Raw genomic sequence first — 25,000 nt, forward strand, 5'->3', positions numbered from 1 at the left:
AGGGTAGGGTATGTGTGTATGGATGATTCAGGGCCGTCCCGTACCAGCTGCACATGTAGAAGGAGCCGCAGTCGACGGGGTTGGGCAGCAGCAGAGGGATCGGCCCCGGCGTGTAGGGGCACTGAGCGGCCACCTGAGGAGGGGCCGTGACGGCGGCTGGGAGGCCGTGACTCACTCCTGCGACGACCAGCAGCGACAGAGACGCGACCAAGCTGACGGAGACGAAGAAGAATTGATTAATTTGCCTGAGTGAACAGTCAGTTGTACAATCTTGTTCGGAAAGACTCATTGTTTTTGTGTTTGTAATGTATCCTATATAAATACGCACACAATAGACACATTTAAGCCATTTACACACCTGTGAAACTTAATATCGAACATTTTCAAATTAATGTAGACACAAGATTGAGATATTTGGTGTTCTGTGAGATCCTCTTTTCGAGTGACTTGTCTGGACGATAGTTTCGCCTTATAAGGTAGAAGAATGACGTCAGAGCATCGAGGAACTCAAGATAATCCCTTTAACCCGTTTCCTAATCTTGTATCGCCGTCAAAGGAAATCAAGAAAAAGCCAAGGCATCCCTCCATCGAATCAGGTTCTCCCCGGAAGCAGCTGATAAGCACAGTGTGGAGATAAGGAATCATGAGACCAAATTGTAAACAAAACAAAGAGGGGAAGAGCAGGAAACAAAATCGTATGTGATACGTATAGACCGACAGTAGACAGTTCCATAGACAGACAGATAGATATCCGGATGGATAGATTGATTTATATATGTATATGAATGCGTGTATATGTATTTATGTGTGTAAGTGATCATTGTATTATTTAGTATCATAATTTTGACCGTGAATTCCAAAGGCAACAAAAAACAATGGCCACTTAACAGATAAAGAATAAGATTGAAGGATGAAAAGATTTTTAGTTGGGGAAAATATGAAAAAATAGTAAAGTGATTAATGAAAGTTTATATTACTGAACAGAGGCTACAATACCCTCTTAAGAAATCTGGATAAAATGGATAATACAGTAGAGATATAACTAACGATGAAACACAAACGCAGTATGAAACTTGATCATTTGCAAACATTTTCTTGCTTTATTAGGGACGAATCTGATCAGAAACGTAGGATAAATGAGACAGCATATCAAGAGTCAGAGAATATGTAAAGCCCGGCCACATTTTGTCAGCAACGCGTGGGTCGATCAGGATACGTGAACTAGACTTAGTTTTAAATCCTAACCATGACTTGTAAGTAAAGCATTAACGATTAGAAACATAGTACTATTAGAGTTATCAATAATCACCAAGATCGCTATAGGAGATATACTTTCTGTAGATAGAACAATTAACTCCATGAGTGATGAAATGTACATAATACTTAGGATGGAATGACTGTTCAGGATTCCGTAGTGGGTGATGACCATTCTCACTTGCCCATATAACCCTACAAATAAGCCCTGTTATCAAGTCATAAGTATAAGTTCTTATGAAGATTGTGTGTTTGTTTCGATAGACATTACTTATCTTATTTTGTCATTAGCGTTATTACTGAACTTACTATTGTTATCATTCTCATTAATATCTTTTTATTTTGTCAGTATTTGCACTTAATCCATCAACGCCATTAACATTCCTCGCAATACTGAACTAATATCTACAACACAAATGTCGTTAACTCAAAAATAGAAAAAAACACACAAAAAAAAAACTGTCCTTAAATCAAAAATTTGATGCAATCCACATCAAATTCCATCCTCTCCCTATCTCTCCATCGGGGCTTATCAGCTTTTCCAGAGACAGGTCCGATTAAGGAATCTTAACTCATTGAGACGTCATCGAAACGTACTATAGGGAATTACTCGATGTTCCTTGACGTCTGTATTTTGACGTCACTCCTCATTCTTAAAAGGTAAGACTCTCGACCGACAAACGCATTCGAGAAGAACTTTTAGCAACACAACAAAGTTTTCCTAACGTCAGGCTCTCAGTCGTCTACTTTTGTTATCTGTGAGAAACTTTCAGATATGCAGTTCATCAGGTGTGTAAGCGGTTTTGATTTATAAATGCATCGTAATCGCTTTAGAAATTAATATGTCATATTCATCACACATTATCTTATGGTATCGTATCCTGTAAGGCAGAATGACAGAACTTTTTTTCGTCTCCGCCAGCTTGGTCGCGTCTCTGTCGCTGCTGATCGTCGCAGGAGTGAGTCACGCACTCCCAGCCGCCGTCCCGGCCCCTCCTCAGGTGGCCGCTCAGTGCCCCTACACGCCGGGAGAGTACCCTCTGCTGCTGCCCAACCCCGTCGACTGCGGCTCCTTCTACATGTGCAGCTGGTACGGGACGGCCCTGTTGCAGCACTGTCCTCCTATGCTACACTTCAACGCCAAGCTGCAGGTGTGTGACTCTCCTGCAAACGCCAACTGTGTCCAGAGAACCACAGCTGCTCCTGTTTCCAGCAGAGGGATCGGCCCCGGCGTGTAGGGGCACTGAGCGGCCACCTGAGGAGGGGCCGTGACGGCGGCTGGGAGGCCGTGACTCACTCCTGCGACGACCAGCAGCGACAGAGACGCGACCAAGCTGATAGAGACGAACCAGAATGGGATAATTTGCCTGACTGAACATTCAGTTGTAAAACCTTGTTCTTGATGACTCACTGTGTATTTGTGTTTGTAATACATCTTGTATATAAATATTACAGGAAAAATAGCACTTACATGCGACAAAAGTGATTACACACCTGTGAAACTTCATATCGAAGACTCCAAAACTAAAAATGTCGACAGATGAATGAGACGTTTCGTGTTCTTTAAGATCCTCTTTTCGAGTGACTTGTCTGGACGATAGTTTCGCCTTATAAGTTGGAAGAATGACGTCAAAGCACAGCCATCGACATACTCAGAATAATCCCTTTAATCCGTTTCCTAATCTTGTATCGCCGTCAAAGGAAATCAAGAAAAAGCCAAGGCATCCCTCCATCGAACCAGGTTCTCCCCGGAAGCAGCTGATAAGCACAGTGTGGAGATAAGGATTCATGAGAGCAAATTGTAAACAAAACAAAAGGAAGAGCAGGAAGCAAAATCGTGTGTGGCACATACAAACGCGACAGTAGACAGTTCCATAGACAGACAGATAGATAGATAACCAGATGGATAGATGTACTTATATGTATGTTTATGTGTATATATACATATATATGCATCCGTGCGCGCATGTGTATATGTGTATGTAACCATTGGATTATGTAGTATCATATAATATTGACCGTGAATTTCAAAGGCAACAGAAAACTAAAGAAAAATAATGGCCTCTCCTTAAAACAGGAGGACGAAAGAAAGAGAAGAAAATAAGTGATAAAATAAGAATGAAATCGAATTGAATACATACATTTGTAGAAGACGGGTAAGTGACTAGATAGTTGGGCATGAAGCTCTGTACCCACAACGGAGAATGGAATGATCAACGTAGCATACAGAACACTGCTTGTTATGATTCACAATCCATGGGGTTATAAATGCAAATTCCTGAAAGGAGCAATATTGATTAAGACCTATTGTTCACAGCTACCGACACAAATATTTGAAACTTACGAAATATCAGTGCAGTCATTTGAATTCCCGAACCAACGCTAGTAAAAGAAGGTACATAAATGCATCTTTGCATATTTTCTGATCCTTGACAAGCCTCGTCCCACTGTGCACATATTTGCACGCAACATACGACCCTTTTTCCAGAAAATGGAGTGCAGTGTTTCATGCCTCTTAGTCCTGTGGTGCACTCGCCTTCAGAAGACCTGGGGACCGGTTGTCTTCAGATTTCCTAACGCCAGTAAATTCTTGACTTGACCTTATTCTGCAGTGAGAGCAATCATGACCTTGTAATTATCTCTTTCTTTTGCTCTTTAATACGTTGTCAATATGGCTTTCAACAGCTTTAATTCTTATTTGTTAATTATTTCTTTATTTTTCTCTTCATTATATTGTACGAGTGTCCATGTGTAATGTTCTTTAATCTTTCTTCACTTCAATTGTTTTGTAAAGTTTATAAGATTTATTTTTTGAGTTTTGTAAATCAAGAAGAATCAGGAAATGAACGTCCAATTTTTTTTCTTTTTTTTTTTTTTAAGTTTATTCCGAAATAAAATATGATATACGAAGAAACATTTTGATGACAATTGTTATCGTCCCTTTGAGTTACTCTGGATACTGGAGCAACTGGAGATACAGGAGACTAGAACAACTGGATGCAGCTGCGGTTACACTGAAACCGCTGCGGTCACAAAGGAGAAGGGACAGCAGTGGTCGCATTGGCGATAGTAACAGGTGTGGTTACAGTGCTGATTGGAGAAGCTGTAGTTATATTGGAGGTTGGGACAACTGTAGTTACGTTGGAGACTGGAACAGCTGAAGTCATATTAGATATTGACACAGCAGTGGTGGTGATAGAAACAGGAGCGGCTGTGGTTCTCTGGACACAGTTGGCGTTTGCAGGAGAGTCACACACCTGCAGCTTGACGTTGAAGTGCAGCACAGACGGACAGTGCTGCAACAGGGCCGTCCCGTACCAGCTGCACATGTAGAAGGAGCCGCAGTCGACGGGGTTGGGCAGCAGCATAGGGATCGGCCCCGGCGTGTAGGGGCACTGAGCGGCCACCTGAGGAGGGGCCGTGACGGCGGCTGGGAGGCCGTGACTCACTCCTGCGACGACCAGCAGCGACAGAGACGCGACCAAGCTGGCGGAGATGAAGAAGAATTGATTAATTTGCCTGAGTGAACAGTCAGTTGTACAATCTTGTTCGTAAAGACTCATTGTTTTTGTGTTTGTAGTGTATCCTATATAAATACACACACAATAGACACATTTAAGCCATTTACACACCTGTGAAACTTAATATCGAACATTTTCAAATTATTGTAGACACACGATTGAGATATTTGGTGTTCTGTGAGATCCTCTTTTAGAGTGACTTGTCAGGACAAGAGTTTCGCCTTATAAGTTGGAAGAATGACGTCAAAGCACAGCCATCGACGAACTCTGAATAATCCCTTTAATCCGTTTCCTAATCTTGTATCGCCGTCAAAGGAAATCAAGAAAAAGCCAAGGCATCCCTCCATCGAACCAGGTTCTCCCCGGAAGCAGCTGATAAGCACAGTGTGGAGATAAGGAATCATGAGACCAAATTGTAAACAAAATAAAGAAGGGAAGAGCAGGAAACAAAATCGTCTGTGATATGTATAGACCGACAGTAGACAGTTCCATAGACAGACAGATAGATATCCGGATGGATTGATCGATTTATATATGTATATGAATGCGTGTATATGTATTTATGTGTGTAAGTGATCATTGTATTATTTAGTATCATAATTTTGACCGTGAATTCCAAAGGCAACAAAAAACAATGGCCACCACTTAACAGACAAAGAATAAAACTGAAAGATGAAAAGATTTTTCGTTGGGGAAAATATTTAAAAAATAGTAAAGTGATTAATGAAAGTTTATATTACTGAACAGAGGCTACAATACCCTCGTAAGAAATCTGGATAAAATGGATAATACAGTAGAGATATAACTAACGATGAAACACAAACGCAGTATGAAACTTGACCATTTGCAAACATTTTCTTGCTTTATTAGGGACAAATCTGATCGGAAACGTAGGATAAATGAGACAGCATATCAAGAGTCAGAGAATATGTAAAGCCCGGCCACATTTTGTCAGCAACGCGTGGGTCGATCAGGATACGTGAACTAGACTTAGTTTTAAATCCTAACCATGACTTGTAAGTAAAGCATTAACGATTAGAGACATAGTACTATTAGAGTTATCAATAATCACTAAGATCGCTATAGCAGATATACTTTCTGTAGATAGAACAATTAACTCCATGAGTGATGAAATGTACCTAATACTTAGGATGGAATGACTGTTCAGGTATGAGCATTCTCACTTGCCCATATAACCCTACAAATAAGCCCTATTATCAAGTCATAAGTATAAGTTCTTATGAAGCTTGTGTGTTTGTTTGTGCGTTTGTTTCGATAGACATTGCTTATCTTATTTTGCCATTAGCGTTATTACTGAACTTACTATTGTTATCATTCTCATTAATAATTTTTTATTTTGTCAGTATTTGCACTCAACCCATCAACGCCATTAACATTCCTCGCAACACTGAACTAATATCTACAACACAAATGTTAACTAAAAAAAAAAAAAAAAAAAAAAAAACTGTCCTTAAATCAAAAATTTGATGCAATCCACATCAAATTCCATCCTCTCCCTATCTCTCCATCGGGGCTTATCAGCTTTTCCAGAGACAGGTCCGCTGAGAGGATTAAGGAATCTTATCTCATTGAGACGTCATCGAAACGTACTATAGGGAATTACTCGATGTTCCTTGACGTCTGTATTTTGACGTCACTCCTCATTCTTAAAAGGTAAGACGCTCGACCGACAAACGCATTCGAGAAGAACTTTTAGCAACACAACAAAGTTTTCCTAACGTCAGGCTCTCAGTCGTCTACTTTTGTTATCTGTGAGAAACTTTCAGATATGCAGTTCATCAGGTGTGTAAGCGGTTTTGATTTATAAATGCATCGTAATCGCTTTAGAAATTAATATGTCATATTCATCACACATTATCTTATGGTATCGTATCCTGTAAGGCACAATGACAGAACTTTTTTTCGTCTCCGCCAGCTTGGTCGCGTCTCTGTTGCTGCTGATCGTCGCAGGAGTGAGTCACGGCCTCCCAGCCGCCGTCACGGCCCCTCCTCAGGTGGCCGCTCAGTGCCCCTACACGCCGGGAGAGTACCCTCTGCTGCTGCCCAACCCCGTCGACTGCGGCTCCTTCTACATGTGCAGCTGATACGGGACGGCCCTGTTGCAGCACTGTCCTCCTATGCTACACTTCACTTCATTGTTATTGATGCTATGATTATTAAATTGTTATTTAAATCCCGATAACATTTAAGACAATAAAATAATGCAAAAGACCCTTTCCAAAATTTGAGGAAAAGGGTAAACAGGTGAGATAGGTAGGACTAATAACTGACTCCTTGGTGACTAAACACTTGTAGAGCCATCTGTGTGTAAACAGACATATTACATTGGGCACGGCATGTATATTTGCCATACGAGCCGTTTGGGTTAAAAGCAAAATAAATAAATAATTAACAAATAAGGATTAAAACTGTTGAATGCCAGATTGACAACGTAATGAAAAGCAAAATAAAGTGATAATTACAAGTTCATGATTGCAGAACAAAATTAGTCAAGAATTTATTAGCGAAAGGACAACCGGTCCCCAGGTCTTCTGATGGTGAGTGCAGCACAGGAATCGGTGGCATGAAACGCTACACTACAGTTTCTGGAAAAAGGGTTTTATGTTGTGTGAAAATATGTACAGAGTGTGGCGAGGCTTGTCAAGGATCAGAAAATATAAAAGTTGTATATACGAACCTTCTTTTACTAGTGTTGGTTGGGAATTCAATGATGGTTCACAAAATATTCTTAAATTATACATATTTGAGTCGGTAGCTGTGAAATATAGATCTTAATCAATTTTTCGATTTAGGAACTTGCATTTATAAACTCATGGATTGTGAGTCATAATACTGATCTGCATGTTTTAGTTCATTATTTTATTCTCATCGTGGGAGTTGAGCTTTGTGCCCAACCACCTAGCCACATGCCCGTCTTTTACAGATTAATTTTTATTAAATTCGATTTCATGCTTATCTTATAACTTATTTTCTTTTTCTTTCGTTGATCTGTTTAAGTAGCTGAACTTGTCATCGTTATTTGTGTGGCCCAAGGTCTATCATAATATTAATTATTTTTTGCTTTTGTTTAAGGCCAATATTGTAAAGTTTTAAAGTTGATTTCTTCATATACTGTATTTTCCGCAGTTATGTATGCTGAGCATAAGAATCGCGAAAGGAATGCATGGAAAAGGCAAAGCTTGTCTTCAAAAAGTTCATTGCAGAGTTAATGCATGACACATTAGGAACCATCTTGATAGTGACTCATCGTACTCTAAAGTCTGGTCCGGGCGTGGTTACCCTGAACACTGGGTATGTGTAGCATGGACCAGCTGGATGCAGCTGAGGTTACAGAAAAGATGTGGTCACGCTGGAGAAATAACAGCTGCGGTCGCATTGTGGATTGGAACAGCTGTTGTAATATTGGTATTTGGGGCAGCTGTAGTTATGTTGGAGACAGGAACAGCTGATGTCACATTGGAGATTGAAGCAGCAGTAGTGGTGCTGGAGACGGGGGCAGCTGTGGTTCTCTGGACACAGTTGGCGTTTGCAGGAGAGTCACACACCTGCAGCTTGGCGTTGAAGTGTAGCATAGGAGGACAGTGCTGCAACAGGGCCGTCCCGTACCAGCTGCACATGTAGAAGGAGCCGCAGTCGACGGGGTTGGGCAGCAGCAGAGGGTACTCTCCCGGCGTGTAGGGGCACTGAGCGGCCACCTGAGGAGGGGCCGTGACGGCGGCTAGGAGGCCGTGACTCACTCCTGCGACGATCAGCAGCGACAAACACGCGACCAAGCTGATAGAGACGAACCAGAATGGGATAATTTGCCTGACTGAACATTCAGTTGTAAAACCTTGTTCTTGATGACTCACTGTGTATTTGTGTTTGTAATACATCTTGTATATAAATATTACAGGAAAAATAGCACTTACATGCGACAAAAGTGATTACACACCTGTGAAACTTCATATCGAAGACTCCAAAACTAAAAATGTCGACAGATGAATGAGACGTTTCGTGTTCTTTAAGATCCTCTTTTCGAGTGACTTGTCTGGACGATAGTTTCGCCTTATAAGTTGGAAGAATGACGTCAAAGCACAGCCATCGACATACTCAGAATAATCCCTTTAATCCGTTTCCTAATCTTGTATCGCCGTCAAAGGAAATCAAGAAAAAGCCAAGGCATCCCTCCATCGAACCAGGTTCTCCCCGGAAGCAGCTGATAAGCACAGTGTGGAGATAAGGATTCATGAGAGCAAATTGTAAACAAAACAAAAGGAAGAGCAGGAAGCAAAATCGTGTGTGGCACATACAAACGCGACAGTAGACAGTTCCATAGACAGACAGATAGATAGATAACCAGATGGATAGATGTACTTATATGTATGTTTATGTGTATATATACATATATATGCATCCGTGCGCGCATGTGTATATGTGTATGTAACCATTGGATTATGTAGTATCATATAATATTGACCGTGAATTTCAAAGGCAACAGAAAACTAAAGAAAAATAATGGCCTCTCCTTAAAACAGGAGGACGAAAGAAAGAGAAGAAAATAAGTGATAAAATAAGAATGAAATCGAATTGAATACATACATTTGTAGAAGACGGGTAAGTGACTAGATAGTTGGGCATGAAGCTCTGTACCCACAACGGAGAATGGAATGATCAACGTAGCATACAGAACACTGCTTGTTATGATTCACAATCCATGGGGTTATAAATGCAAATTCCTGAAAGGAACAATATTGATTAAGACCTATTGTTCACAGCTACCGACACAAATATTTGAAACTTACGAAATATCAGTGCAGTCATTTGAATTCCCGAACCAACGCTAGTAAAAGAAGGTACATAAATGCATCTTTGCATATTTTCTGATCCTTGACAAGCCTCGTCCCACTGTGCACATATTTGCACGCAACATACGACCCTTTTTCCAGAAAATGGAGTGCAGTGTTTCATGCCTCTTAGTCCTGTGGTGCACTCGCCTTCAGAAGACCTGGGGACCGGTTGTCTTCAGATTTCCTAACGCCAGTAAATTCTTGACTTGACCTTATTCTGCAGTGAGAGCAATCGTGACCTTGTAATTATGTCTTTATTTTGCTCTTTACTACGTTGTCAATCTGTCTTTCAACAGCTTTAATTCTTATTTGTAAATTATTTCTTTATTTTTCTCTTCATTATATTGTACGAGTGTCCATGTGTAATGTTCTTTAATCTTTCTTCACTTCAATTGTTTTGTAAAGTTTATAAGATTTATTTTTTGAGTTTTGTAAATCAAGAAGAATCAGGAAATGAACGTCCAATTTTTTTTTTTTTTTTTTTTTAAGTTTATTCCGAAATAAAATATGATATACGAAGAAACATTTTGATGACAATTGTTATCGTCCCTTTGAGTTACTCTGGATACTGGAGCAACTGGAGATACAGGAGATTAGAACAACTGAATGCAGCTGCGGTTACACTGAAACCGCTGCGGTCACAAAGGAGAAGGAACAGCAGTGGTCGCATTGGCGATAGTAACAGGTGTGGTTACAGTGCTGATCGGAGAAGCTGTAGTTATATTGGAGGTTGGGACAACTGTAGTTACGTTGGAGACTGGAACAGCTGAAGTCATATTAGATATTGAGGCAGCAGTGGTGGTGATGGAAACAGGAGCGGCTGTGGTTCTCTGGACACAGTTGGCGTTTGCAGGAGAATCACACACCTGCAGCTTGGCGTTGAAGTGTAGCATAGGAGGACAGTGCTGCAACAGGGCCGTCCCGTACCAGCTGCACATGTAGAAGGAGCCGCAGTCGACGGGGTTGGGCAGCAGCAGAGGGATCGGCCCCGGCGTGTAGGGGCACTGAGCGGCCACCTGAGGAGGGGCCGTGACGGCGGCTGGGAGGCCGTGACTCACTCCTGCGACGACCAGCAGCGACAGAGACGCGACCAAGCTGACGGAGACGAAGAAGAATTGATTAATTTGCCTGAGTGAACAGTCAGTTGTACAATCTTGTTCGGAAAGACTCATTGTTTTTGTGTTTGTAATGTATCCTATATAAATACGCACACAATAGACACATTTAAGCCATTTACACACCTGTGAAACTTAATATCGAACATTTTCAAATTAATGTAGACACAAGATTGAGATATTTGGTGTTCTGTGAGATCCTCTTTTCGAGTGACTTGTCTGGACGATAGTTTCGCCTTATAAGGTAGAAGAATGACGTCAGAGCATCGAGGAACTCAAGATAATCCCTTTAACCCGTTTCCTAATCTTGTATCGCCGTCAAAGGAAATCAAGAAAAAGCCAAGGCATCCCTCCATCGAATCAGGTTCTCCCCGGAAGCAGCTGATAAGCACAGTGTGGAGATAAGGAATCATGAGACCAAATTGTAAACAAAACAAAGAGGGGAAGAGCAGGAAACAAAATCGTATGTGATACGTATAGACCGACAGTAGACAGTTCCATAGACAGACAGATAGATATCCGGATGGATAGATTGATTTATATATGTATATGAATGCGTGTATATGTATTTATGTGTGTAAGTGATCATTGTATTATTTAGTATCATAATTTTGACCGTGAATTCCAAAGGCAACAAAAAACAATGGCCACTTAACAGATAAAGAATAAGATTGAAGGATGAAAAGATTTTTAGTTGGGGAAAATATGAAAAAATAGTAAAGTGATTAATGAAAGTTTATATTACTGAACAGAGGCTACAATACCCTCTTAAGAAATCTGGATAAAATGGATAATACAGTAGAGATATAACTAACGATGAAACACAAACGCAGTATGAAACTTGATCATTTGCAAACATTTTCTTGCTTTATTAGGGACGAATCTGATCAGAAACGTAGGATAAATGAGACAGCATATCAAGAGTCAGAGAATATGTAAAGCCCGGCCACATTTTGTCAGCAACGCGTGGGTCGATCAGGATACGTGAACTAGACTTAGTTTTAAATCCTAACCATGACTTGTAAGTAAAGCATTAACGATTAGAAACATAGTACTATTAGAGTTATCAATAATCACCAAGATCGCTATAGGAGATATACTTTCTGTAGATAGAACAATTAACTCCATGAGTGATGAAATGTACATAATACTTAGGATGGAATGACTGTTCAGGATTCCGTAGTGGGTGATGACCATTCTCACTTGCCCATATAACCCTACAAATAAGCCCTGTTATCAAGTCATAAGTATAAGTTCTTATGAAGATTGTGTGTTTGTTTCGATAGACATTACTTATCTTATTTTGTCATTAGCGTTATTACTGAACTTACTATTGTTATCATTCTCATTAATATCTTTTTATTTTGTCAGTATTTGCACTTAATCCATCAACGCCATTAACATTCCTCGCAATACTGAACTAATATCTACAACACAAATGTCGTTAACTCAAAAATAGAAAAAAACACACAAAAAAAAAACTGTCCTTAAATCAAAAATTTGATGCAATCCACATCAAATTCCATCCTCTCCCTATCTCTCCATCGGGGCTTATCAGCTTTTCCAGAGACAGGTCCGATTAAGGAATCTTAACTCATTGAGACGTCATCGAATTACTCGATGTTCCTTGACGTCTGTATTTTGACGTCACTCCTCATTCTTAAAAGGTAAGACTCTCGACCGACAAACGCATTCGAGAAGAACTTTTAGCAACACAACAAAGTTTTCCTAACGTCAGGCTCTCAGTCGTCTACTTTTGTTATCTGTGAGAAACTTTCAGATATGCAGTTCATCAGGTGTGTAAGCGGTTTTGATTTATAAATGCATCGTAATCGCTTTAGAAATTAATATGTCATATTCATCACACATTATCTTATGGTATCGTATCCTGTAAGGCAGAATGACAGAACTTTTTTTCGTCTCCGCCAGCTTGGTCGCGTCTCTGTCGCTGCTGATCGTCGCAGGAGTGAGTCACGCACTCCCAGCCGCCGTCCCGGCCCCTCCTCAGGTGGCCGCTCAGTGCCCCTACACGCCGGGAGAGTACCCTCTGCTGCTGCCCAACCCCGTCGACTGCGGCTCCTTCTACATGTGCAGCTGGTACGGGACGGCCCTGTTGCAGCACTGTCCTCCTATGCTACACTTCAACGCCAAGCTGCAGGTGTGTGACTCTCCTGCAAACGCCAACTGTGTCCAGAGAACCACAGCTGCTCCTGTTTCCAGCACCACCTCTGCTGCTCCATTCTCCAATGTGACATCAACTGTTTCTGTCTCCAACATAACTACAGTTGTCCCAACCTCCAATATAACTACAGCTTCTCCGATCAGCAATGTAACCACACCTGCTCCTATCGCCAATGCGACCACTGCTGTTCGTTCTCCTTTGTGACCGCAGCGGTTCAAAACTCTAGTGTAGCCGCAACTGCATTCAGTCGGTCTAGTTTCCTGTATCTCCAGTTGCTCCAGTATCCAGAGTAACTCAAGAGGAGGATTACACTTGCTGTTAAGACATTTCCTCGTATATTATGTATTTATTTTTGAATAAAAAAAATAAATACAAGTTTTATCTTTTGGACGCATTCATTTCGTGATCCTCTTTTGTCCTTGCTTACAAAACTCAAGAAATTATATAAAGAGGAATAGAAATAGGTTATTAACCCAACTGCCCCGGATTTTTGTTCTGACTCCTGTATTTCTTTTCTTTTTTTGTGATTTTTGTTACATACAGATGGCTCCACATGTGCTCAGCCACCAAGGAGTCTATCAGTAGCCTTAGTGACCAATCCTGATTTCCCCTTTCCTTGAATTGGCGAGATTTTTTTTTTTTTTTTTTTTAATACAGTTGACATCGATACTGTTATTGTTATTGATGCTATGATTATTAAATTGTTATTTAAATCCCGATAACATTTAAGACAATGAAATAATGCAAAAGACCCTTTCCAAACTTTGAGGAAAAGGGTAAACAAGTGAGATAGGTAGGACTAATAACTGACTCCTTGGTGACTAAACACTTGTAGAGCCATCTGTGTGTAAACAGACATATTACATTGGGCACGGCATGTATTTTTGCCATACGGGTCGATTGGGTTAAAAGCAAAATAAAGAAATAATTAACAAATAAGGATTAAAACTGTTGAGTGCCAGATTGACAACGTAATGAAAAGCAAAATAAAGTGATAATTACAAGTTCATGATTGCAGAACAAAATTAGTCAAGAATTTATTAGCGAAAGGACAACTGGTCGGCAGGTTTTCTGATGGTGAGTGCAGCACAGGAATCGGTGGCATGAAACGCTACACTACAGTTTCTGGAAAAAGGGTTTTATGTTGTGTGAAAATATGTACAGAGTGTGGCGAGGCTTGTCAAGGATCAGAAAATATAAAAGTTGTATTTACGAACCTTCTTTTACTAGTGTTGGTTGGGAATTCAATGATGGTTCACAAAATATTCTTAAATTATACATATTTGAGTCGGTAGCTGTGAAATATAGATCTTAATCAATTTTTCGATTTAGGAACTTGCATTTATAAGCTCATGGATTGTGAGTCATAATACTGATCTGCATGTTATAGTTCATTATTTTATTCTCATCATGGGAGTTGAGCTTTGTGCCCAACCACCTAGCCACATGCCCGTCTTTTACAGATTAATTTTTATTAAATTCGATTTCATGCTTATCTTATAACTTATTTTCTTTTTCTTTCGTTGATCTGTTTAAGTAACTGAACTTGTCATCGTTATTTGTGTGGCCCAAGGTCTATCATAATATTAATTATTTTTTGCTTTTGTTTAAGGCCTATATTGTAAAGTTTTAAAGTTGATTTCTTCATATACTGTATTTTCCGCAGTTATGTATGCTGAGCATAAGAATCGCGAAAGGAATGCATGGAAAAGGCAAAGCTTGTCTTCAAAAGGTTTATTGCAAAGTAAATGCATGACACATTAGGAACCATCTTGATAGTAGCTGTAATCGTATTCTGAAGTCTGGTCCGGGCGTGGTTGCCCTGAACACTGGGTACATGGAGCATGGAGCAGCTGGATGCAGCTGAGGTTACAGAAAAAATGTGGTCACGCTGGAGAAATAACAGCTGCGGTCGCATTATGGATTGGAACAGCTGTAGTTATATTGGTAGTTGGGGCAGCTGTAGTTATGTTGGAGACAGGAACAGCTGATGTCACATTGGAGATTGAAGCAGCAGTAGTGGTGCTGGAGACGGGGGCAGCTGTGGTTCTCTGGACACAGTTGGCGTTTGCCGGAGAGTCACACACCTGCAGCTTGGCGTTGAAGTACAGCACAGACGGACAGTGCTGCAACAGGGCCGTCCCGTACCAGCTGCACATGTAGAAGGAGCCGCAGTCGACGGGGTTGGGCAGCAGCAGAGGGATCGGCCCCGGCGTGTAGGGGCACTGAGCGGCCACCTGAGGAGGGGCCGTGACGGCGGCTGGGAGGCCGTGACTCACTCCTGCGACGACCAGCAGCGACAAACACGCGACCAAGCTGATAGAGACGAACCAGAATGGGATAATTTGCCTGACTGAACATTCAGTTGTAAAACCTTGTTCTTGATGACTCACTGTGTATTTGTGTTTGTAATACATCTTGTATATAAATATTACAGGAAAAATAGCACTTACATGCGACAAAAGTGATTACACACCTGTGAAACTTCATATCGAAGACTCCAAAACTAAAAATGTCGACAGATGAATGAGACGTTTCGTGTTCTTTAAGATCCTCTTTTCGAGTGACTTGTCTGGACGATAGTTTCGCCTTATAAGTTGGAAGAATGACGTCAAAGCACAGCCATCGACATACTCAGAATAATCCCTTTAATCCGTTTCCTAATCTTGTATCGCCGTCAAAGGAAATCAAGAAAAAGCCAAGGCATCCCTCCATCGAACCAGGTTCTCCCCGGAAGCAGCTGATAAGCACAGTGTGGAGATAAGGATTCATGAGAGCAAATTGTAAACAAAACAAAAGGAAGAGCAGGAAGCAAAATCGTGTGTGGCACATACAAACGCGACAGTAGACAGTTCCATAGACAGACAGATAGATAGATAACCAGATGGATAGATGTACTTATATGTATGTTTATGTGTATATATACATATATATGCATCCGTGCGCGCATGTGTATATGTGTATGTAACCATTGGATTATGTAGTATCATATAATATTGACCGTGAATTTCAAAGGCAACAGAAAACTAAAGAAAAATAATGGCCTCTCCTTAAAACAGGAGGACGAAAGAAAGAGAAGAAAATAAGTGATAAAATAAGAATGAAATCGAATTGAATACATACATTTGTAGAAGACGGGTAAGTGACTAGATAGTTGGGCATGAAGCTCTGTACCCACAACGGAGAATGGAATGATCAACGTAGCATACAGAACACTGCTTGTTATGATTCACAATCCATGGGGTTATAAATGCAAATTCCTGAAAGGAACAATATTGATTAAGACCTATTGTTCACAGCTACCGACACAAATATTTGAAACTTACGAAATATCAGTGCAGTCATTTGAATTCCCGAACCAACGCTAGTAAAAGAAGGTACATAAATGCATCTTTGCATATTTTCTGATCCTTGACAAGCCTCGTCCCACTGTGCACATATTTGCACGCAACATACGACCCTTTTTCCAGAAAATGGAGTGCAGTGTTTCATGCCTCTTAGTCCTGTGGTGCACTCGCCTTCAGAAGACCTGGGGACCGGTTGTCTTCAGATTTCCTAACGCCAGTAAATTCTTGACTTGACCTTATTCTGCAGTGAGAGCAATCGTGACCTTGTAATTATGTCTTTATTTTGCTCTTTACTACGTTGTCAATCTGTCTTTCAACAGCTTTAATTCTTATTTGTAAATTATTTCTTTATTTTTCTCTTCATTATATTGTACGAGTGTCCATGTGTAATGTTCTTTAATCTTTCTTCACTTCAATTGTTTTGTAAAGTTTATAAGATTTATTTTTTGAGTTTTGTAAATCAAGAAGAATCAGGAAATGAACGTCCAATTTTTTTTCTTTTTTTTTTTTTAAGTTTATTCCGAAATAAAATATGATATACGAAGAAACATTTTGATGACAATTGTTATCGTCCCTTTGAGTTACTCTGGATACTGGAGCAACTGGAGATACAGGAGATTAGAACAACTGAATGCAGCTGCGGTTACACTGAAACCGCTGCGGTCACAAAGGAGAAGGAACAGCAGTGGTCGCATTGGCGATAGTAACAGGTGTGGTTACAGTGCTGATCGGAGAAGCTGTAGTTATATTGGAGGTTGGGACAACTGTAGTTACGTTGGAGACTGGAACAGCTGAAGTCATATTAGATATTGAGGCAGCAGTGGTGGTGATGGAAACAGGAGCGGCTGTGGTTCTCTGGACACAGTTGGCGTTTGCAGGAGAATCACACACCTGCAGCTTGGCGTTGAAGTGTAGCATAGGAGGACAGTGCTGCAACAGGGCCGTCCCGTACCAGCTGCACATGTAGAAGGAGCCGCAGTCGACGGGGTTGGGCAGCAGCAGAGGGATCGGCCCCGGCGTGTAGGGGCACTGAGCGGCCACCTGAGGAGGGGCCGTGACGGCGGCTGGGAGGCCGTGACTCACTCCTGCGACGACCAGCAGCGACAGAGACGCGACCAAGCTGACGGAGACGAAGAAGAATTGATTAATTTGCCTGAGTGAACAGTCAGTTGTACAATCTTGTTCGGAAAGACTCATTGTTTTTGTGTTTGTAATGTATCCTATATAAATACGCACACAATAGACACATTTAAGCCATTTACACACCTGTGAAACTTAATATCGAACATTTTCAAATTAATGTAGACACAAGATTGAGATATTTGGTGTTCTGTGAGATCCTCTTTTCGAGTGACTTGTCTGGACGATAGTTTCGCCTTATAAGGTAGAAGAATGACGTCAGAGCATCGAGGAACTCAAGATAATCCCTTTAACCCGTTTCCTAATCTTGTATCGCCGTCAAAGGAAATCAAGAAAAAGCCAAGGCATCCCTCCATCGAATCAGGTTCTCCCCGGAAGCAGCTGATAAGCACAGTGTGGAGATAAGGAATCATGAGACCAAATTGTAAACAAAACAAAGAGGGGAAGAGCAGGAAACAAAATCGTATGTGATACGTATAGACCGACAGTAGACAGTTCCATAGACAGACAGATAGATATCCGGATGGATAGATTGATTTATATATGTATATGAATGCGTGTATATGTATTTATGTGTGTAAGTGATCATTGTATTATTTAGTATCATAATTTTGACCGTGAATTCCAAAGGCAACAAAAAACAATGGCCACTTAACAGATAAAGAATAAGATTGAAGGATGAAAAGATTTTTAGTTGGGGAAAATATGAAAAAATAGTAAAGTGATTAATGAAAGTTTATATTACTGAACAGAGGCTACAATACCCTCTTAAGAAATCTGGATAAAATGGATAATACAGTAGAGATATAACTAACGATGAAACACAAACGCAGTATGAAACTTGATCATTTGCAAACATTTTCTTGCTTTATTAGGGACAAATCTGATCGGAAACGTAGGATAAATGAGACAGCATATCAAGAGTCAGAGAATATGTAAAGCCCGGCCACATTTTGTCAGCAACGCGTGGGTCGATCAGGATACGTGAACTAGACTTAGTTTAAATCCTAACCATGACTTGTAAGTAAAGCATTAACGATTAGAGACATAGTACTATTAGAGTTATCAATAATCACTAAGATCGCTATAGGAGATATACTTTCTGTAAATAGAACAATTAACTCCATGAGTGATGAAATGTACCTAATACTTAGGATGGAATGACTGTTCAGGATTCCGTAGTGGGTGATGACCATTCTCACTTGCCCATATAACCCTACAAATAAGCCCTGTTATCAAGTCATAAGTATAAGTTCTTATGAAGCTTGTGTGTTTGTTTGTGCGTTTGTTTCGATAGACATTGCTTATCTTATTTTGTCATTAGCGTTATTACTGAACTTACTATTGTTATCATTCTCATTAATAATTTTTTATTTTGTCAGTATTTGCACTCAACCCATCAACGCCATTAACATTCCTCGCAACACTGAACTAATATCTACAACACAAATGTTAACTCAAAAAAAAAAAAAAAAAAAAACTGTCCTTAAATCAAAAATTTGATGCAATCCACATCAAATTCCATCCTCTCCCTATCTCTCCATCGGGGCTTATCAGCTTTTCCAGAGACAGGTCCGATTAAGGAATCTTATCTCATTGAGACGTCATCGAAACGTACTATAGGGAATTACTCGATGTTCCTTGACGTCTGTATTTTGACGTCACTCCTCATTCTTAAAAGGTAAGACGCTCGACCGACAAACGCATTCGAGAAGAACTTTTAGCAACACAACAAAGTTTTCCTAACGTCAGGCTCTCAGTCGTCTACTTTTGTTATCTGTGAGAAACTTTCAGATATGCAGTTCATCAGGTGTGTAAGCGGTTTTGATTTATAAATGCATCGTAATCGCTTTAGAAATTAATATGTCATATTCATCACACATTATCTTATGGTATCTTATCCTGTAAGGCAGAATGACAGAACTTTTTTTCGTCTCCGCCAGCTTGGTCGCGTCTCTGTCGCTGCTGATCGTCGCAGGAGTGAGTCACGGCCTCCCAGCCGCCGTCACGGCCCCTCCTCAGGTGGCCGCTCAGTGCCCCTACACGCCGGGAGAGTACCCTCTGCTGCTGCCCAACCCCGTCGACTGCGGCTCCTTCTACATGTGCAGCTGGTACGGGACGGCCCTGTTGCAGCACTGTCCTCCTATGCTACACTTGAACGCCAAGCTGCAGGTGTGTGACTCTCCTGCAAACGCCAACTGTGTCCAGAGAACCACAGCTGCTCCTGTTTCCAGCACCACCTCTGCTGCTCCATTCTCCAATGTGACATCAACTGTTTCTGTCTCCAACATAACTACAGTTGTCCCAACCTCCAATATAACTACAGCTTCTCCAATCAGCAATGTAACCACACCTGCTCCTATCGCCAATGCGACCACTGCTGTTCGTTCTCCTTTGTGACCGCAGCGGTTCAAAACTCTAGTGTAGCCGCAACTGCATTCAGTCGGTCTAGTCTCCTGTATCTCCAGTTGCTCCAGTATCCAGAGTAACTCAAGAGGAGGATTACAATTGCTGTTAAGACATTTCCTCGTACATTATGTATTTATTTTGGAATAAAAGTTTTAAATACAAGCTTTATCGATTGGACGCGTTCATTTCATGATCCTCTTTCTCCTTGCTTACAAAACTCAAGAAATTATATGAAGAGGAATAGAAATAGGTTAATAACCAAACTGCCCCGGATTTTTGTTCTGTCTCCTGTATTTCTCTCTTTTTTTTTTTTTTTTTTTTTTGATTTTTGTTACATACAGATGGCTCCACATGTGCTCAGCCACCAAAGAGTCTATCAGTAGCCTTAGTGACTAATCCTGATTTCCCCTTTCCTGGATTTGTCGAGATTGTTTTTTTTTTTTGTTCTTTTTTTTCAATACAGTTGACATCGATACTGTTATTGTTATTGATGCTATGATTATTAAATTGTTATTTAAATCCCGATAACATTTAAGACAATAAAATAATGCAAAAGACCCTTTCCAAAATTTGAGGAAAAGGGTAAACAGGTGAGATAGGTAGGACTAATAACTGACTCCTTGGTGACTAAACACTTGTAGAGCCATCTGTGTGTAAACAGACATATTACATTGGGCACGGCATGTATTTTTGCCATACGGGTCGATTGGGTTAAAAGCAAAATAAAGAAATAATTAACAAATAAGGATTGAAACTGTTTAATGCCAGATTGACAACGTAATGAAAAGCAAAATAAAGTGATAATTACAAGTTCATGATTGCAGAACAAAATTAGTCAAGAATTTATTAGCGAAAGGACAACTGGTCGGCAGGTTTTCTGATGGTGAGTGCAGCACAGGAATCGGTGGCATGAAACGCTACACTACAGTTTCTGGAAAAAGGGTTTTATGTTGTGTGAAAATATGTACAGAGTGTGGCGAGGCTTGTCAAGGATCAGAAAATATAAAAGTTGTATTTACGAACCTTCTTTTACTAGTGTTGGTTGGGAATTCAATGATGGTTCACAAAATATTCTTAAATTATACATATTTGAGTCGGTAGCTGTGAAATATAGATCTTAATCAATTTTTCGATTTAGGAACTTGCATTTATAAGCTCATGGATTGTGAGTCATAATACTGATCTGCATGTTATAGTTCATTATTTTATTCTCATCATGGGAGTTGAGCTTTGTGCCCAACCACCTAGCCACATGCCCGTCTTTTACAGATTAATTTTTATTAAATTCGATTTCATGCTTATCTTATAACTTATTTTCTTTTTCTTTCGTTGATCTGTTTAAGTAGCTGAACTTGTCATCGTTATTTGTGTGGCCCAAGGTCTATCATAATATTAATTATTTTTTGCTTTTGTTTAAGGCCTATATTGTAAAGTTTTAAAGTTGATTTCTTCATATACTGTATTTTCCGCAGTTATGTATGCTGAGCATAAGAATCGCGAAAGGAATGCATGGAAAAGGCAAAGCTTGTCTTCAAAAGGTTTATTGCAAAGTAAATGCATGACACATTAGGAACCATCTTGATAGTAGCTGTAATCGTATTCTGAAGTCTGGTCCGGGCGTGGTTGCCCTGAACACTGGGTACATGGAGCATGGAGCAGCTGGATGCAGCTGAGGTTACAGAAAAAATGTGGTCACGCTGGAGAAATAACAGCTGCGGTCGCATTATGGATTGGAACAGCTGTAGTTATATTGGTAGTTGGGGCAGCTGTAGTTATGTTGGAGACAGGAACAGCTGATGTCACATTGGAGATTGAAGCAGCAGTAGTGGTGCTGGAGACGGGGGCAGCTGTGGTTCTCTGGACACAGTTGGCGTTTGCAGGAGAGTCACACACCTGCAGCTTGGCGTTGAAGTACAGCACAGACGGACAGTGCTGCAACAGGGCCGTCCCGTACCAGCTGCACATGTAGAAGGAGCCGCAGTCGACGGGGTTGGGCAGCAGCAGAGGGATCGGCCCCGGCGTGTAGGGGCACTGAGCGGCCACCTGAGGAGGGGCCGTGACGGCGGCTGGGAGGCCGTGACTCACGCCTGCGACGATCAGCAGCGACAGAGACGCGACCAAGCTGACGGAAATGAAGAATTGGTTAATTTGCCTGACTGGACACTTAATTGTATATTCTTGGTCTTAGTGATTAATAGTGTATTTGTGGTTGTAGTACGACCTGTATACGAGTATTTATGTTTCTGGAATAAACTATGTGGCATAAAAAGCCATGTACACACCTGTGGAACTTCATGACGAAGATTTTCCAAAACAAACAGACGAATGAGACGTTTGGTGTTCTGTAAAATCCTCTTTTCGAGTGACTTGTCTGGACGATAGTTTCGCCTTATAAGTTGGAAGAATGACGTCAAAGCACAGCCATCGACGAACTCAGAATAATCCCTTTAATCCGTTTCCTAATCTTGTATCGCCGTCAAAGGAAATCAAGAAAAAGCCAAGGCATCCCTCCATCGAACCAGGTTCTCCCCGGAAGCAGCTGATAAGCACTGTGTGGATAAGGAGAGAGGAAATTGTGAACAAAGCAAAGGGAAGAGCAGGGAACAAAATCGTCTGTGATACATATAGACTTTGACAGTACAGTTCCATAGAGAGACAGATATAGAAAGCTGAATGGATATGCTTATATATATACATATACACACATGCACGTGCGTGTGTGTATGTGTATATGATTATTGGATTATGTTGTATCATATAATATTGACTGTGAATTCCAATGACAACAGAAAATTAACGGCCACCCCTTAGAGCAGGATGACAAAAAAAGGAAGAAAATAACTGATAAAATAAGACATCTGTAAAAGACGGGCATGCGACTAGGTGGTTGGACACAAAGCTCAAAACGCATGACGGAGAATGAAATAATCAGCTGTAACATGCAGACCATTGCTTGGTATGTCTCGCAATCCATGGGGTTATAAAAGTTCGTAGAAGGAAAATATTTACCACGACCTATTTTTCAGATCCTTGTCTAAAACGAAATATCATCGAATATTCATTGGATACGCGAACCAACACTAGTTAAAGAAGGTTCGGCCCTCGCATGTAGTGGCACTGAGCGGCCACCTGAGGAGGGGCCGTGACGGCGGCTGGGAGGCCGTGACTCACTCCTGCGACGACCAGCAGCGACAGAGACGCGACCAAGCTGACGAAGATGAAGAAGAATTGGTTAATTTGTCTGACTGAACACTTAATTGTATATTCTTGGTTGTAATGATTCACGGTGCATTTCTGTTTGGAGTACATCCTGTATATTTACGTGTCTGAAATAAACTGTGTGGCACAATGAAGCCATTTACACACCTGTGAAACTTCATGACGAAGATTTTCCAAAACTAACAGACGAGATCCCCTTTTTAAGGGATTTATGTAGACGAGTTTCGCCTTGTAAGACGGAAGAATAATGTCAGAACACAGACATCAAAATAATCCCCAGATTTCGTGTTGAAGAAGGTTCTCCCTGCGGGGGACTCGTGCTGAACAAACGGCAAATAAGCAACGGAAGAGCAAGGAAAAAGGTTTTTATTCATTTTTTTAATATATATTTAGCGTTATTTTACACTTTAATTTTTCACTTTTATATCATAAATAAATATTTCCCAGCGATCTTGTTCTGTAATCTGTAACAGATATTTCTCATACTGATAAAATCAATTCAGTGAAGGAAATATTTGACTAAACATTTTCCTGGAACGTAAACTATTTAAATCAGTGCCTGGCACAACATTTATTTAGACCATTGCTTGGTACAACTGTAGTCATACTGGAGACGAAATAACACACCTGTATTTGGGCGCTGAATTGTATAGCATGAGAGCAGTATTGCAAGAAGGCCTTCCCGTACCAGCTGCACATGTAGAGGGAGCCGCAGTCGACGGGGTTGGGCAGCAGCGGAGGCTACGACCAGCCGGACGATGAATAAAAATATCAGTTTTGCTTAAATGAACACTGTACCCAAAATTACGGTAGTTTATATTCTACATTCGTGTTAGCGGCGCACACACCTTATACATTAAAGGTGTGATGACATATTGAGAAATTATTTTGCAAATCTGTTAGATATCAATTTAGATATCAGTTTTTTTTTTCTTTCTTTTTTTTTTCTACAGGTTTCACAGTAGAAGTAGATGGACGGTTGAAGAGGACAGCGGCGAGAGAACCTTTCTTTTATCAAGAGAGGTCCACGGACGAGCAAATTCCCTTATAATGTTGGAGAAAGATGTCATATAGAAAGGAGTTAATTCCTACAATACATCATAATATACAATGACCACTAGTCTAAAGGTAAGGGAAAAGATTGAGCCTAAGGGGTAAACGTGAGGAAAAATTATTCATCGAAAACTACGCCAGTATATATATATATATATATATATATATATATATATATATATATATATGTGTGTGTGTGTGTGTGTGTGTGTGTGTGTGTGTGTGTGTGTGTGTGTGTGTAAGATATAATGTAATAATTTACTATAGTAATTTCAGAGGATAGTATAGATACATTCTCTGATTCAGAAACAAAGAAAGCATAAGTATATAATGTATTTACAAGTACAACATTCTCTGCATGGTCCCTTCTCGGCGAATCTAACATATAACGAGACACGGAGAGCGAATATAAGCGTTTGATTGCGTGTCTTAAAAACAAGATAAAGGTATATCCCTTTATGCACTCAGACGTCGGCGCATTCTCAGAAACCTGGGATACCTCAAGATTTGACTCAACAACAGGTACCCTCAGATTCATTCCTTCTCTTGATGCCCTTAGCTCGTGCTTGTGTATACCTGAGTGTGGGCAGCTCTGTATCCATATCTATCGATCTGTCTGTCTGTCTGTCTATGTTTTCAACTGTTATCCAGTAACTGTGTTCTTCATATTAATTTCAATCGATGTAATGTTGTTTTATCAATAAAATTTTCGAATATAGTTTTTTTATTTTAATACCTTTAAAGAAACAAGACATTAATAATAAAACATTTTATTCTTAAAACACATCTCAACAAATAAATTAATATACAAAAAAAATATTAATAAAAAGAGTTTTAATTATTAATATGCGATTCAGAATAACTCCATAAGCTGTAATTTGATTAGAAATTCGAATAGCTATGGCGAACA

The 25,000-nt window shown here is 40.3% G+C and overlaps 7 protein-coding genes across 10 annotated transcripts in view; 2 read left to right on the forward strand and 5 right to left on the reverse strand.

The window, feature by feature from the left end:
• Positions 1-1,966: 1,966 nt before the first annotated feature.
• LOC125036766 (peritrophin-1-like) lies at positions 1,967-2,492 on the forward strand. The gene has a single exon (XM_047629645.1). The coding sequence runs from the start codon at positions 2,148-2,150 to the stop codon at positions 2,490-2,492; it is 345 nt and encodes a 114-aa protein (XP_047485601.1). The 5' UTR covers positions 1,967-2,147.
• On the reverse strand, positions 2,479-6,126 carry LOC125036312. Of its 2 annotated transcripts, XR_007115890.1 has the most exons (3): positions 4,887-6,126; positions 2,749-4,740; positions 2,480-2,588 (listed from the first exon to the last, which is right to left on the reverse strand). XR_007115890.1 is itself a non-coding variant. In XM_047628797.1 (2 exons), exons 1-2 carry the CDS (start codon positions 4,907-4,909, stop codon positions 4,284-4,286), a joined length of 480 nt encoding a protein of 159 aa, XP_047484753.1. In that variant the 5' UTR covers positions 4,910-6,126; the 3' UTR covers positions 2,479-4,283. The 2 variants fall into 2 exon arrangements, 1 of the variants encoding a protein (XP_047484753.1); XM_047628797.1 differs by having other exon boundaries at positions 2,479-4,740.
• A 1,860-nt stretch (positions 6,127-7,986) lies between these two features.
• LOC125036311 (peritrophin-1-like) lies at positions 7,987-11,823 on the reverse strand. Of its 2 annotated transcripts, none has more exons than XM_047628796.1 (3): positions 10,867-11,823; positions 8,731-10,720; positions 7,987-8,570 (listed from the first exon to the last, which is right to left on the reverse strand). In XM_047628796.1, the coding sequence occupies exons 2-3, from the start codon at positions 8,742-8,744 to the stop codon at positions 8,141-8,143; spliced, it is 444 nt and encodes a 147-aa protein (XP_047484752.1). In that variant the 5' UTR covers positions 8,745-10,720; positions 10,867-11,823; the 3' UTR covers positions 7,987-8,140. The 2 variants fall into 2 exon arrangements, with proteins under 2 accessions (XP_047484752.1, XP_047484751.1); XM_047628795.1 differs by having other exon boundaries at positions 10,867-11,719.
• A 2,818-nt stretch (positions 11,824-14,641) lies between these two features.
• Positions 14,642-18,227, reverse strand: LOC125036746 (peritrophin-55-like). 2 transcript variants are annotated; one of them, XM_047629602.1, is made up of 3 exons: positions 17,536-18,227; positions 15,399-17,389; positions 14,642-15,238 (listed from the first exon to the last, which is right to left on the reverse strand). In XM_047629602.1, the coding sequence occupies exons 2-3, from the start codon at positions 15,410-15,412 to the stop codon at positions 14,809-14,811; spliced, it is 444 nt and encodes a 147-aa protein (XP_047485558.1). In that variant the 5' UTR covers positions 15,413-17,389; positions 17,536-18,227; the 3' UTR covers positions 14,642-14,808. The 2 variants fall into 2 exon arrangements, with proteins under 2 accessions (XP_047485558.1, XP_047485557.1); XM_047629601.1 differs by lacking the exon at positions 14,642-15,238 and having other exon boundaries at positions 15,450-17,389.
• A 787-nt stretch (positions 18,228-19,014) lies between these two features.
• Positions 19,015-19,991, forward strand: LOC125036747 (peritrophin-1-like). The gene is made up of 2 exons (XM_047629603.1): positions 19,015-19,219; positions 19,353-19,991. Exons 1-2 carry the CDS (start codon positions 19,206-19,208, stop codon positions 19,807-19,809), a joined length of 471 nt encoding a protein of 156 aa, XP_047485559.1. The 5' UTR covers positions 19,015-19,205; the 3' UTR covers positions 19,810-19,991.
• A 1,352-nt stretch (positions 19,992-21,343) lies between these two features.
• LOC125036748 (peritrophin-44-like) lies at positions 21,344-23,044 on the reverse strand. The gene is made up of 2 exons (XM_047629604.1): positions 22,101-23,044; positions 21,344-21,940 (listed from the first exon to the last, which is right to left on the reverse strand). Exons 1-2 carry the CDS (start codon positions 22,112-22,114, stop codon positions 21,511-21,513), a joined length of 444 nt encoding a protein of 147 aa, XP_047485560.1. The 5' UTR covers positions 22,115-23,044; the 3' UTR covers positions 21,344-21,510.
• Positions 23,045-24,844: 1,800 nt separating this feature from the next.
• The window catches only part of LOC125036749 (mucin-5AC-like), a 1,625-nt gene continuing 1,469 nt past the window's right edge, over positions 24,845-25,000 (reverse strand). Inside the window, exon 2 of the mRNA XM_047629605.1 lies at positions 24,845-25,000. This exon is cut by the window's right edge and continues 1,054 nt beyond it. The gene's annotated coding sequence lies outside the window, so the exon portion shown is untranslated.

Source organism: Penaeus chinensis, chromosome 21 (genome assembly GCF_019202785.1).
Source record: "Penaeus chinensis breed Huanghai No. 1 chromosome 21, ASM1920278v2, whole genome shotgun sequence".
Taxonomy (NCBI): domain Eukaryota; kingdom Metazoa; phylum Arthropoda; class Malacostraca; order Decapoda; family Penaeidae; genus Penaeus; species Penaeus chinensis.